Raw genomic sequence first — 15,909 nt, forward strand, 5'->3', positions numbered from 1 at the left:
ATATAGTGAAGATCCATTAAAAGGATGGAAAAACATAAAACCACTATAAAAATTGAATTAATAGATAAAAATAGTATAATAACTCAAAAACCATTAACATATAATTTTGACGATTTAAAAGAATTTAAAATGCACATAGAAGAATTATTAGAAAAACAATACATACAAAAAAGTAATAGTAAACATAATAGTCCAGCATTTATAGTAAATAAACATAGTGAAAAAAAAAGGAAAAAGTAGAATGGTTATTGATTATAGAAATTTAAATGCAAAAACTATGACATATAATTACCCAATACCAAATAAAATATTAAAAATAAGACAAATACAAGGATATAATTACTTTAGTAAATTTGATTGTAAATCAGGATTTTACCATTTAAAGTTAGAAGAAGAATCTAAGGAATTGACCACATTTACGGTACCACAAGAATTTTATGAATGGAATGTACTACCACTTGGATATAAAAATGCACCAGGTAGATATCAACATTTTATGGATAGTTATTTTAAACAATTGCCTAATTGTATAGTATATATATATGATATACTATTATATACAAAGACCAAAGAAGAATATTTAAAATTATTAGAACAATTTACGGATATAATAGAAAAATCAGAAATAAGTTTAAGTGAAAAGAAAGTTGAAATTATGAAAAATCAGATAGAATTTTTAGGAATACAAATAGATAAAAGTTGAGTAAAAATGCAACAACATATAGTACAAAAATAATAAATTCAAAAGAAGAATTAGATACAAAAAAGAAATTACTATCATTTTTAGGATTAGTAAACCAAGTAAGAGAATATATACCAAAATTAGCAGAAAATCTAAAGCCCTTACAGAAAAAATTAAAAAAGGATGTAGAATATAATTATAACGAAGAAGATAAAAAACAAGTTCAGAAAATAAAAATACTTTGTAAAGAATTACCAAAATTACAATTTCCAGATGAAAATAGAAAATTTATATATATAGTAGAAGCAGATGCTAGTGAATGTAGTAATGGAGGAGCACTTAAATATAGATACGAAGAAGAAAAATTAGAACACCATTGTAGATACTACTCAGGTACGTTTAATGAAACAAAAATAAAATGGGAAATAAATAGAAAAGAATTATGCTCATTATATAAATGTTTATTAGTATTTGAGCCATATATTGTATATAACAAGTTTATTGTACGAACAGATAATACACAGGTACGTTGGTGGCTAACAAAGAAAATACAAAATTCAGTTACAACAAAAGAGATTCAGAGACTAGTCTTGAATATATTAAATTTCACATTTATAATTGAAGTAATTAGTACTAACAAAAATGTTATTGCAGATTACATATCAAGACAAAGCTACACAGACTGATATAATAGAAGAGGATACTCTAGAAAAGATATTCAACACCCTAACTACACTTTCAATGAAAGTGGACAGTATGGGTAATGAAATAGAAAAGCTAAAGACTAATGAAGTTAAACTAAAGTCCATATCTACAAATCAACTAACTCAATAGTATGCAGAGCTATGTCGATCGGAAGACATTAAAATTCCAGAGCTAGAAGGAGACGTTGGGACACTCCATAAAACCCATAACGTTTATCAATCTACTTCTGTAGGTACAAGCAAAGGAGTTAGGAAAAACACAAATATGAACCTAAACAGGCTATTTGATAAACCATTTATTCCAAAGACACCAAAAGATCCTATGTTCATACCCCCACAAATTACCATATACCGAGATAGTTTAAACCAAGACAAAAAGACCTACAACTATACAGCCCAAACATACATAGAAAATATTTACAAAATACAAACCTTCTTAAATACCAAGCTCAGAGCTATAAACATCCAAGAACCACATGCGAATTATATAACCCAGAAGCTAACCGGATACAATAAGCTAATTGCTTTACCCAAAACCAAACAAGTCTAGTTAAAACCTGTCATGAATATGGACTACTTTGTACCATATATACCCAAGACGGAAATAAAATATCCAATATACCAGAAATATATGATTTATTTAATATTTTTAAAAGAATAACCAAAAATAACCTATTTTTTTTATAGAATTTTACACGGCACCAGCAGAGATATTGTATGATGAAGTTAAATCACCTATACAAGTTGTAAAAATAGGAATGACCCGAGATATGATTATACCAGAAGATATTATTCCACAATCAGAAATACTTAGAATTGAGATACCAAATTTTTATGCAAATAAGAGAATTATCGGACTATCCACAATTCTTCAAGAGTTAGCAAACACTTATCAGAACAGAAATCCTATATGGAGTTATTATTCAAGAGGTAATGTAATAGTATACTCAAATTCAAAGGAACTACGAGAAGCAGATATGGAAGACGTTAGGTAATGAATCTTGATTTTACTCAATCCAGAGAAAAAAACTATCGCCAGAGCCATTAAAGAAAAATTTATTTTGGAAGAATTACTAACCAGATATTGCAAGTTAATTGGACATAAATATCCAGACCATCAATGTTCAAAATGTAATGTATAAGATAATATTGTCCCAGAAATTCAACTAGAATAGAAGAAGATAGAAACGACAGCTGGAAGATGCAAGATATGAAACAATAATGGAGATACAAAAGAAGATAGCTGCGGATAAAGAAAGAAGACAAAGAAAGTAATTCAAGGAGAAAAAGAAATATGGAAGATTTAAAATAGCTAGATAGCTTTACGTAAATATCATGTAACTAGCCTTAGGCTTTTTGACTTTTCTTAGTCTTCTTTGGCAAGCAGTGCCATTATTAGATTTTTGGCAAGTAGTGCCATTATTAGATTTTTTGGCAAGTAGTGTCATTATTAGATTAGACATTAGGACTTTGCAGAAACATTTTTCTTACTTTTGTAAAGTAGCTGACAGATGTAAAGAAAAACAGTGTACGCATTTTTATTTATAAGAATATAAATAAACCAGCACTTGCTTAGATGAAGGCAAACCTTCATACATTGAAGCACAAAATCTCTTGTCCACAACAAAAATTTTGCTTATTAAAAAACAGGTATATTTTAATGGAAAAATCTATGGAAGAACAAAGCTCAGAATTATCAAAGCTACCAAAACAGGTATATTCATTTACTATTATGAATAGCTAAATTCATAAATTCCTAACAATCATAATATGATAAAATAAGTTCATGTTAATTACTTTATAGTAGAATTATTCGAAACATAGCATGTTAAGAAGTTTATTAGCAAAGCGCAAAAGGAGAAAAATTCCTAAGAACTATGCCATCCTAAAGGTGAAACCGATGAGGCAAGAAAGCCGTGACAGGGGAGTAACCAAAGTAGAGGCGTTGTTTAAGGGAAAAGTATCTAGATTACCATGCTAATAGTGACCGAATAATATGTTATTTAAGAATAATCTAGTATATAGCAATCTAAAGTGATCATATTTTGTTATGTGCATGATTGAAGAGAATATTTTGAAAATAGCAATTTTATGAAAAATGGATAATTATTTATCTGACAAAATGGTAGATAAATTTAAAATACTCGTTTAATATGTACTTAAGGATATAGAAATAGTGGATATAAGAAAAATCATATTGAAAAAAATATTTGATAGATATTTTATGACTAGAATTAATTATATATCACACCTACCGAACTACTCTTATAAATACTTACATGCCAAACCCACACACTAACTATGATAAATTATATATATTTAGAATTTTGGAAAATAGATATAAAATATATATAATTTCTTAGTGAAAATATAGAAGAATTAATGAGATTAAAACAAACAACTAAAAAATATTATAATAAACTATTTAACCAATTTTAAATGATAGATAATCTTAAAATCTTAATCTTATATATACTTAGAGATATAGAAATTATAGATATTAAGAGAATAATATTAGAAAAAATATTAGATTATGAAATTAAAACTATAAATTGGATAGAACAGTTATACCTGAATAATTACCCAGATGGATATTATTCAGATTAAGAAATGTTAGAATATATTAGGAAAACTAGAGAAAATCAACATAATCTAAATGAAGAAATTAATTATAGAAACCGAATTAGAAAAATAATGAAAAATCTAAAAGAAAAATTAATATGGATAGAATAAACCCTAGAAAAATTAGGAAAAAGTACATGTGATAGTTTATATAATTTAAAAAACTCGCTACGAGAAGAACAACACAAGATAATAAATAGGATTGAAAATCTAGAATTAGATATACATTACAGTACAATTAGGATAAATTATTATACAAAAATTTGTAACTCTGCAATTACTACAGGATAAAATGATAGACTATGAATATTTAAAATATTGGAGATAAAATATGGAAGAAATAATATTATTAGAAAAACTTATGAAAGATAATCTAATTGGATATTTTGAAACAAAAGATATAGAATATTTAGAATACCTTCAAAATAATATAGAAGAATTACAAAAACTAAGGGCAAAAAATAAAGAATACTATAGTAAAGCATTTAACCAATTACCATATAATCACCCCATAAGATATGAATATCGATAAAACTAACATAAATAAACTCAAAATAAAAATATTTAAAGAAGTTAAGAAATATCCACGCACAAATAAAAATAGATTCATTCTACTTATAATAAATCTATTTTACCATATAAGTTATCCGCACCCCCTACAATATGCAGATAAATTATATAAATTACGAATTAGAAAGTGAAGATAGTATTATATACTATCTTCACTTTCTAATTCGCAATCTATATAATCTATCTGCATATATTCTGTATTTTCTATTTTTATTTCTGATATTTCTGATTTTTTTTTCTTTTATCCTAAATATTTGAGTAATAATTTAATATCAATTATTGAAAAAAAAAAGTGAAAAGATGATTTTGTTTATTGTGAGGTGTTTTAACAAAGGGCAAAAAGTTCAAATAACTTTTCTAAGGGTCTTCACATTTTTAATATATTATAGATATAGATATATAGATAGATAGATTGTTGTAAAAAATATTGAATGAACACTATTATTTATTTTTATTCTATTATTTCATATTTTCATATTGTGATAAAAATAATTATAATTGACTCCTATGAATGGACACTATTATAATTATTTATATATTTCAACTCTATATATATAATAAAGCAAAATGTTTGATGAATACTTTTGTTTATTTTTATTCTATTATTTCATATTGTGATAAAAAAAAAATAATTAGAAGTGACTCCTATTAATGAACACTATTATAATTATTTATATATTTCACATTATGGTAAAAAAATAATTAAGTTTGACTTCTATTTAATTAGTATCTAGATTATTTCATAGATATGTAAAAATTAAAAAAAAATCGACATAAAAATTCTGTCAATTACTCCCAATTCCACTATCATTAGGAGTAATTCCACAATTTGAATTCTAAATATATATTTCAATCAAGCTATAAGAGTAATTCCATAATCTGTATTCCAATTTCCAAATATATATTTCAATCAATCAAGTGATTTAAGAAGATCATCCGTCAATTACTCCTAATTCCACTATCATTAGAAGTAATTTCGCAATTTGTATTCCAAATATATATTCCAATCAAGCTATACTCCTAATTCCACAATCTGTATTTCAATTTTCAAATATATATTGCAATCAAACGATACTCCTAATTCCACAATTTGTATTCCAATTTTCAAATATAAATTCCAACCAATCAAGCGATTTAAGAAGATCATACAAATGGTAGATGGATATGGTAAGTGAAATGTAAATTTCCTCACTCCCATGGATGAAAAGTAGATGGCTATGGTAAGTGAATCATATATATATATATATATATATATATATTCAAACCTTTACGCTGACAATCATTACCATATATGGCTATGGTAAGTGCTACTAAATTGAAATACAACTAATCATGATGCAATAATTTTATATGGAAAAGTAATATATTTTTATCATATATTCTGATCATAGTTGATTCTAACTAATTTTGTAAAAAAATCATACAATTATAAAAGAAAATGCATATTTAACATAATTATTATTAGTTAAGACAAGTGTCATCTTGAGAACTAACTATTTAAATTCTTATAACAAAAAACTATTATTTCATAACAAAAAGCTATTTTGTTGATTATTTAACTATTAAATATTATTTCATATTGTGGTAAAAAAACAATTAAGATTCATTTCTATTAGAGGAAAACTATTATGATTTAATAATATTTTGTTTAATGTTATTTCATATTGTGGTAAAAATCAATTAACATTAATTTTTATTAGATGAAAACAATTATGATTTAATATTATTTCATATTAAGAATACTAGTTAATTAATTCATATTTATTTTATATTGTGATAAAAAATAACTAAGTTTTATTTATATTTGATGAAAAATATTAAGAGTTAAGGAACATTAATATTATAGATTTATTCAAAATTTTCATATTATGGTATATATAAATGAACTAAGTTTGACTAATATTGAATGAAAACTACAATTACGGAAAGAGAGATAATTATGTAATCAACAACAACAACAAACCCAGTAAATTCCCACATCGTGGGGTTTGGGAGGGTAGAGTGTACGCAGTCCATACCACTACCTCTAAAGAGGTAGAGAGGCTGTTTTCGATAGACCATCGGCTCAAGACAAGATAATTATCTAATCAATTAAATATAAAAAATTACAGGAGATGTAGTGCACAAAAATAAAAACTTTAAGTATTTACTTTTCAGCAATTCTATATTAATCAGAATTAAAGCATAATATTTACATTTAAACGCTTTATACTTGAGTTGTAGGTTAAGAATTATATATTGCTAATAAAATTATTAATTCGTATTAATTTTCCTTTATAGATAGACTTTTTTCAACATGTTAGGTTATTTTATAAAAAATTTACAATATTGTGTATAATATTACCATACAAAAATAATTTACATGACATAAAATCTCTTTTTTGCCATATTAATGAATTTTAAAAAAAATATAAAAGCAAATGATTTATAGTAAATTTCAATCAATATCGATTATTTCCTTTTTTAGCTAGAAATATTTTTGCTAATTCTACCTAAACAATTTATTACTAATTTATTGCTCAAAATTGCTTACAAATTATAATCTCAATTAATTCTCTTCCATGTCGGGACTCTTTTTCACAAGTAAACAAACTTATACATTTAAATCACAGCCTTTTGCGTGACCAAATTATTTGATTAATTTATTTATTTTTACTTTGTTTAGATTTTTAAGTAAATATTAATATGGAAAAGTTATTTCATATTTTAATTATCACATTAATTATATGAAAGTTATTAATTGATTAGCAAACAACATATATGGTAAAATAATATTGCAATTAAGAGTCATTTCTATATAAAAATCTATGTAAAATACTATATATATGTGAATTCTAACTCCACAATATCAATCTATGAGATTATCTGAAGAAGAAAGTAGAGAAATAAGAACTCTCTCGACTAAGGAGGAGATTTTATTCAACTCTTAGTTTATTTCCACATAAGAAAGAAAAGACCATTGTTGTGTACACATACGGTTCGTTAGAGAATTAGTTTTGAACTTTTCAATTTTTTTTCCCTGAATACTATTCACTCACATACTCACTATCATATTCTATAATGATTTAATTATTGTAATATAGTTTCTTCTGCAATTTGTAGAAAAAAAATTGATACTAATTGCTTGAGGATATGTCTTTTGTTTTTTAATTTATTTCTGAATAGTTGATGATTTCTAGATTATGAACCCAACTGGTTTTATTTTCTTATTTAGTGTTGCTATTTTTTTTAATCTTCCAATTAATAGTTGTATTCTCTTTCCTGTATTTTCATTACTCCAATTTTGTTTACATTTTTGAAATCTTTATTACTGGTATGATTATTCATTAAACTTAATTGATACTACTTTGTTTTTGGAAGAAATTAAGATACAAAAACCTAATAGATTTACAAATTATTGAGTGTCATTTTGAGAAAAGGTGAATTTCCCTATTTGATTTCAAATGAGGTTGTGAATACATGTGTGTGTATTGGTGAAATATTTATATACACAGCTATATACATAATAAAGTTGTATAGTCTAGCCTAAATTTAAGCCAAGTGGCATCTTGAGAACTATCCTCTTGAATTTTTACAACAAAAAAAATATTATTTTATAACAAAAAGCTATTTTATTGATTATTTAAATATTTAATATTGTTTCTTATTTCATATTTTGGTAAAAATAACTACTATTTATTTCTATTGGGTGGAAGCTATTATGATTTCATTCTATTTTATTTAATATTATTTCATATTGTGGTTAAAAAATAAAATAATTCTGTCGGATGAAAACCATTACTATTGTTCAATTATTTCATATTAAGATTAGTAGTTAATTATGTCATATTATTCTATGTTTATATTGATTATTTATTTATTTAATATTATCTCACATTTCATATTGTGGTAAAAATAAATGATTGTTCAATTATTTCATATTAAGATTAGTAGTTATTTAATTTATGTTTTGTCGATTATTTATTTATTTATTTATTTATTTCATAACCTTTGTTTGTTTAAAAAAAGTATGTAATATTACTTGTGCAGTTACTTGACATATATGAAAAGACATATTAAGTAACTCAATATGACAGGGTAATCAATTACAATCAAGAGATATAATTGGAAAAGAAATATTTTAATTGAGATGAGAAACTTTTAGTATTAATGGAAGGATGTAAAGTTTTTAATTCAAATAAAACAAATATACGAACTTAATTGAAAGATAGTTAAAATTAGATATTACTACTATATTGAGACTAATCCAACTAATTAAACAATCTCTGTATGAATTTCACTAATTACATTTTTGTATAATAGAAAATAGTTAATAGCCAATCTTGAAACAAATATTACCAAATGGGGAATATGATAATATAGATGTCACCGCTATGAGTTGTGCTGCAGTGGATGGGGCTGCTCCACCCTTAACCAGAGGTCGATGGTTTGACCCTGGTATGGAGAAAACTCTGTTGGGAGCACTGCTACCTTAATGGGCACTGCAACGCGCGATCCGAATTAGTTGGGGCTCCAATGAGGGCACCAGACATCGGATGAAAAATAAATAAAAAAATATAGATGTCATCCCTCAAAATATGCAAACAATATAAATAATGATATTATATTAAAAAATTATGATTTCATTACAACTGAGTAAATCAAGAAAGTATTACAAGAAAAATTTGTGAATTAATAATCAATAAGCAATCAAACAACTTATATGAAAAAAGTTTAATTGACATTTTTTTTTAAAAAAAATCAACTTTAATCGCAAATAAATTTGACTTATTTTTGTAAAACAATAAATGAATGAATATAAGAAAATCTGTATTTAGGAAAGAAAATAATTGTTACCTTATTTGAGTGATTAGAAAATTATAAAGATAATTAAATAATCAATTGACTATAGTCAAATTATAATTTTATAAGAAATTTTTGAGAAATAAATCAGTAATTGAGAAAAATATTAATTGTTACCTTTTTAAAATTCTTCCCCAAATTATAAAGGTAACTAATACCAAATTAATATAATCAAATTATAAAATATGAGAAATTTATGGGATTGAATTTATGAAATTATAAAGGTAACTAATATCAATTGTTTTCATTTTTGAGTCCTTTATGTAATTGTACATTAATTAAACATAATCAAGATATCAATTTGGGACAGATTTATGGTAAGTAGATATTTATAACATTAATAATATTTTTATTTTCATCAAATTAGTTAGATTAAATTGATGTAAAAATCAGTTAATATTGAGAATTATTTTAACAGAAAATAAAAGTTACATAATTGATATACATATATTGATTAAAAAAAATTGAACATTGACTACTACTTTAGCCATAAATATATTTTGAATTTACAACATTAAATTTAAGGAACTTGAGTTATATATTATGATTATAAAATTGATTCTTATTAATTGAAGTTAATTAGTTGATTGTGTAGTCGTATTAAAATTATGTCGTACATTATTTATTTAATGGAAATACATATAATTAATTAGCTTATTTTGTGCAATCTACTATGAACTTACTAATTAAAATGAAATAATTTTTAAATGGTAAATTTGGACTATAAAAGAAAGGAGATTATTTTGTTGAAATTTTAAATTAATATGCATTAATCTATTTTAGTGGGGTATTAGTCTTCAATAAGATCTCCATATTTAAATGGAGTAATTGTATGGCTTTAGCATCTCTTATGTTTTTTAAAAAATAGAGACAAAAATATAATGCCACAACATTTTTGGATTATTTAATTCATTTATCACGTTTTAAAATATTATTTATATCAATTCAGTGATGCTTATATGAAAAAGTTAAATTTTTAAAAAATAAATATCTTAAGTTTTATAATTTAAGTTATAATTTGTGTACTAATTTGAAAAAGTTAATTTATAATTTACATTCTATTTTTATTATATGGAAAATTTGACCTTATATGGCTATATATACTAATTCAATAACACAAAAATATTGTCACACCCCCCCCCCCCCCCCCCCCCCTTTTCTCTCTCTGTCTGGTATTGTTATTGATCATTAACCTTGTTGGTATTCATCAAGTTTTTCATTATGAATATGTAGAAATAAGAATTGTCAATAGTTTGCTAAATATTAATTTAAATTTTTCATAAATTTCATGCTTTAAATATAAAGGTTTCGACATAATAAGAATCCCAAATATTGATGAAATATTATCAATATTTCAGAATGAAAGTTCAGTAGAAGAATATACATATGAGAAAGTTGAACAATGTAATCACAATGTAACATAGATTTGAAACAAGAAAAGCATTTGTTGAAATTGATTTGAATTATTCGTAGTAATTCTTCCTTCTCAAGAAAATCATTTGAGGTCTTGCATAATTATAATATAAAAATGATTGATTTTTTTTATTTTATTAATCGTTATTCAATATTACATTTTGGTATAGTAAAAGATTCGCATATTGAAGGAGTGTTGTCACTAATTAATAATGCGATTTCAAGAAGAAGAAACCTATGAGAAGGTCACTATATATTCAAACAATATAGTTCTGAAACAAGAAAATTATTTGTTAAAAATGATTTTAATTATTCATAGTGTTTTTCTTTCTTGACAAAAATAAGTTTTACCTTTGTGATTTCTTTATCCAAATACAAATTTGCGTAATATAGTCTCACTAAATAATGAATCCATTAATAAAATTTACAAAAATATATCAATTTTTTTGATGCGAATGAAAAATAAAAATTTCAAGATCTTGCTTGAGATTATTATGATTTATTCGTTTAAAATTTTAAACTTTTTAGAGATAAATTCTATCTCTTTTTTATATTTTGTATTTTATGATCCTATTTTGACTTAAATGTGAATGTTATAAATGGTATAACTAGAATGATAATATTTTTTCTTTATACTTGGTCTCCTTTCAATACTCCTGTATAGGTAAATATTTTTAACAAATTCAAATTGATTTTATCTACTCTTTTTTCATTTTGAAGTAATTTATTATACGAATTATTTGTTATGAACTATTCAAGAAACTATAATTTATTGGAGATGTTGACTTACATTTCTTTAGTTTATGTTGGCTTATCTATTGGTCAATGAAATATTTTTTTATGCTTTAATATTTGATAAATTAGTAAATCTAAATTATTTTTTTAATCTATCTTTGTTTAATGATTACTTTTACTTAAATATTATTCGCACATCGTGTGGGTACTAATACTAGTTGTATAATAACATAATACAAATCTTTATTTCCTTTTAAAAGAAAAAATAACTAACATCTCCGAAAACTAATCTGAAAATTATAGAGGGTACTAATGTTACGTCTTTAGAGATAGAAGGTATTAATGTTACGTCTTTAGAGATAGAAGGTAACCCAAGCTATAGATGGTACTAATGTTACGTCTTCGGAGATTAGTAATCATTAAAATGTTAAAGAGAAAGTATGATTTGCAGACTTTGTGAGGCCTACAGTGAGTAATTTCGCTCCTAGTAAGAGAGAATTATGTGTTGATCCTATCCCTATGAAACAAGTGACTTTTATTAATGGAATTCCTCGAGTTACATGGACGGAGGAGGTGTTACGGTTGATCACGGCCCAGGCCCACGTAGTTGAATGTATAAAGTTCACTCTTTGTATGTAATTGGCCCTGCTGTTTAGGGCCCATCTATAAATAGGATAATTATTGTACTGTTTCGGTGGAACATTTTTTGAGAAACAAAATAAAGAATGGACTGAGCAGTTTTCTCTCCATACTCTAGAACATTCTTGGGTTTTCTTGCATAAATTCCTCTGTATCTTTTGAAGCATTTTCGACATGGTATCAAAGCAAGGCTGGTAGATCTAGTGCTCCTCGACGATTCTATCGGTGTATTTTTTTCATTTTCCTTTTGTGGAAATTCCTCAAAATTTGTCAGTTCATCGGAAATCGGTTGGGTTTTGTTGTGACGGATCCGTTTCAGCTAAGTGGTAGTATTCACGGTGTATTACGGTGATATCGCGGAGCATTACGGTGATATTCACTCCTCTCTTATTTCTCTTGGTTTTGTGCTGAAATAGTTCATTCTTCTGGCTTAATTGTCGAATAGTTCACCGATTGATACTTATCTTCTGTGTTAATGGCTGTTGATTCTGCTATTCCGTCAACTTCGACGAATTCTAACCCTAATATTGACAACTCTCATCCCTTGTACTTACATCCCTCTGACACTCCGGGCACAGTCCTTGTATCCGTGCCTTTTGCTGGTATCGGCTATGGAGAGTGGAGGGAAGGGATGGTGATTGCGTTATCTGCTAAAAATAAACTACAACTTATAAATGGGAGTTTTGACAAACCTGATGCTAACTCCCATCTCTTTCCACACTGGGAGCGATGCAATAATATGCTGAAAGCTTGGATAATGAATTCCCTGTCTAAGGGCATAGCTAAAATTGTTCTCTACTATAAGACTGCCAAAGAAGCTTGGGAAAATCTAGAGGAAAGATATGGTGTAGTTAATGCATCTCAATATTATAGCCTTCAACGTGCCATAAATTCCATTTTCCAAGTATCCCTTGACATAGCTAGTTACTTTACCAAACTCAAGGGGCTTTGGGATGAGTTAGGTACATACTCTTTTGGTAAACCTTGTGTTTGTGGAGCTTTACATGAGCTGATTGAAGGCCAACAACTCATTCAATTTCTCTCTGGGTTAAATGATGTATATTCCACTGTACGAAGTAACATCTTGATGATGAACCCTATCCCATCTGTTGGACAAGCTTATTCTATGCTAATAAGGGATGAGAAACAAAGAGAGATCAAATCTGACATAACAAGTTTCTCTTCTGATTCCACCTTATTTAATGTTACTTCTACCCCTCCTTAATTTAGACAAACTCGCTCTTATCCTGTTGGTGCTGAAGCTGGTCATGTCTCTCATTCTATCCCACAGTTTTCCAACCCTACAAGATCTTTCCCAAATAATCCATGAACCTTCTCTCAAAGAATCAACTATGATTCCAATTTTAAGAAATCCATGGTGTCTTGCAAGTATTGCAAGAAATCTGGACATACAATAGACCAATGCTACAAGCTTCATGGTTTTCCCTCGGATTTCAAATTCTCTAAAGGCAAAAGAACTGCTGCTTGTGTTCAACTGGATCAATCTTCAGATTCTTCCAGTGTTAGTCCTTCTACTGCTGCTGGTTCTTCTCATGCGTTTTCTCCAGAACAGTATGCTCATTTGTTGAGCTTGTTTCAACAAATTCAGCCATCTTCTCAAGCTCAACCATCTTCTTCTCAACAAGCCTTCACAGGTTTGGCACATTCTTCTGTTTTTAATACTGATGGTTCATTTGCTTGTAATGCTTCACAACTGGTTTCTATTTCATGGATACTTGATTCCGGAGCAACTAATCATATGACCCCCTAGCTCTACACATACCACTTCAGCTTTTCAACTTATTCACATTGATATTTGGGGACCCTATCACACTTCCACCTATAATGGTTTCAAATATTTCTTAACCATTATGGATGATTTTAGTAGAGTTACTTGGACACATTTACTAGCATGTAAAGGCAATGTATTTTCTGTTATCAAAACCTTTCTATCCATGGACTCTACTCATTTTAATACATCTGTTCAAACCATACGTACTGATAGTACTTTTGAGTTGGGATCTTCTACCTCGCACTCAGAATACCTTTATTCTTTAGGCATTATTCACCAAACAACTTGTTCCCATACTCTCCAACAAAATGGAGTGGTTGAAAGGAAACATAAGCATTTTCTAGAAACTGCTAGGGCCCTTCTTTTTCAATCTAAGCTTCCCACTAAATATTTGGGTGAATGCATCCTCACTTCCACCTATTTGGTGAATAGATTTTCCTCTAGTATCCTTTCTAACAAATCTCCTTACGAAGTCCTTCATGGTGTTCCCCCTTCATACTCTCACATTAGATCCTTTGGATGTCTAGCTCATGCTACTGTCCCTATTCCTCATAGGGACAAATTTCATTCAAGAGTAATACCTTACATTTTCCTAGGATATGCTCTTTGTAAGAAAGGATACAAGCTTCTTCATTTACATAACCATTCCATTTTTTACTCCAGGGATGTTACTTTTATTGAACACATTTTTCCTTCCACCTCTTCACCCTCTACACTGTTTCCCCATGATTCTTTGCATCCTACTATATTGTCTGACCATCACTCTATCCCTACTACTCATAGTAATCCTAGTTTTAACCCTCCTCCTTTTATACCTCCACTTAGGAGATCCTCCAGACCCACACATCCTCCTGCACACTTGCAGGATTTTGTGTGTAATTTTGTCATTCCCTCCTCCCTTCCCTCTGTTTCTAAACCTTTTCATTATCATCAAGCAGTCCTGCACACTGTTTGGCGGGATGCCATGACTAAAGAATTCCAAGCCCTAAATCTTAATCATACATGGGACATTGTACCACTTCCACCTGGCAAGAAAGCAATTCCATGCAAATGGGTGTACAAAATTAAACACAGGTCTGATGGTACCATTGAAAGGTACAAGGCACGACTTGTTGTCAGAGGTGACACTTAGAAAGCTGGAATTGATTTTACTAAGACATTCTCTCCTGTTGTTAAATTTACCACCATCAAATGTCTTCTAGCAATTGCTGCCAAAAAGTCTTGGACTATTTATCAGCTTGATGTTAATAACACATTCTTGCATGGTGACTTATCTGAGGAGGTTTATATGAAGATCCCATTGGGTCTCACTGGTTCTTCACTCTTGGTTCTACTCCTCCTTTGGCATGTAGACTCCGCAAATCACTTTATGGCTTGAAGCAAGCCTCCAGACAATGGTTTGCTAAGCTGTCCTTGGCTTTGACTTCTAGAGGCTACCTACCTAGTCTGAATGACTACTCTCTTTTTACAAAGGTATCCTCTATGTCCACTGTTGTGCTTGTTGTATATGTAGATGACATCTTATTGGCTGGTGATGATATTGAGGAAATGAATTCTTTAAAAGCTTTCTTGGATGCTCAATTCAAGATTAAAGACCTTGGGGATGTTCATTATTTTATTGTCCTTGAGGTTAACAAGACTTCTCATGGTTTTCTTATTAATCAACATAAGTACACCAAAGAATTAATTGCAGAGTTTCACTGTTCTGATTGCTCTTCTGTTATTACTCCCTTGGAACTCAACTCCAAGCTTCTTCCTAATTTTGGGATATTGCTCTCTGATCCCTCCCACTTTTGGAGGTTTGTTGGCAAGTTGAATTTCTTACAACACACCAGGCCAGACATCTCCTTCTCTATTCAGTATTTGAGTTAGTTCCTAAATGCTCTGAGATTATCTCACATGCAAGCTGC

At 27.9% G+C, this 15,909-nt stretch overlaps 1 protein-coding gene across 1 annotated transcript; it reads left to right on the forward strand.

Annotated features, from left to right (window-relative positions):
• The first annotated feature begins 12,682 nt into the window (after nucleotides 1–12,682).
• LOC107841407 lies at nucleotides 12,683–13,432 on the forward strand. Its single transcript, XM_016685339.1, has one exon. It carries the CDS (start codon nucleotides 12,683–12,685, stop codon nucleotides 13,430–13,432), a length of 750 nt encoding a protein of 249 aa, XP_016540825.1.
• Nucleotides 13,433–15,909: the final 2,477 nt, after the last annotated feature.

This window comes from Capsicum annuum, chromosome 1 (assembly GCF_002878395.1).
Source record: "Capsicum annuum cultivar UCD-10X-F1 chromosome 1, UCD10Xv1.1, whole genome shotgun sequence".
NCBI lineage: Eukaryota > Viridiplantae > Streptophyta > Magnoliopsida > Solanales > Solanaceae > Capsicum > Capsicum annuum.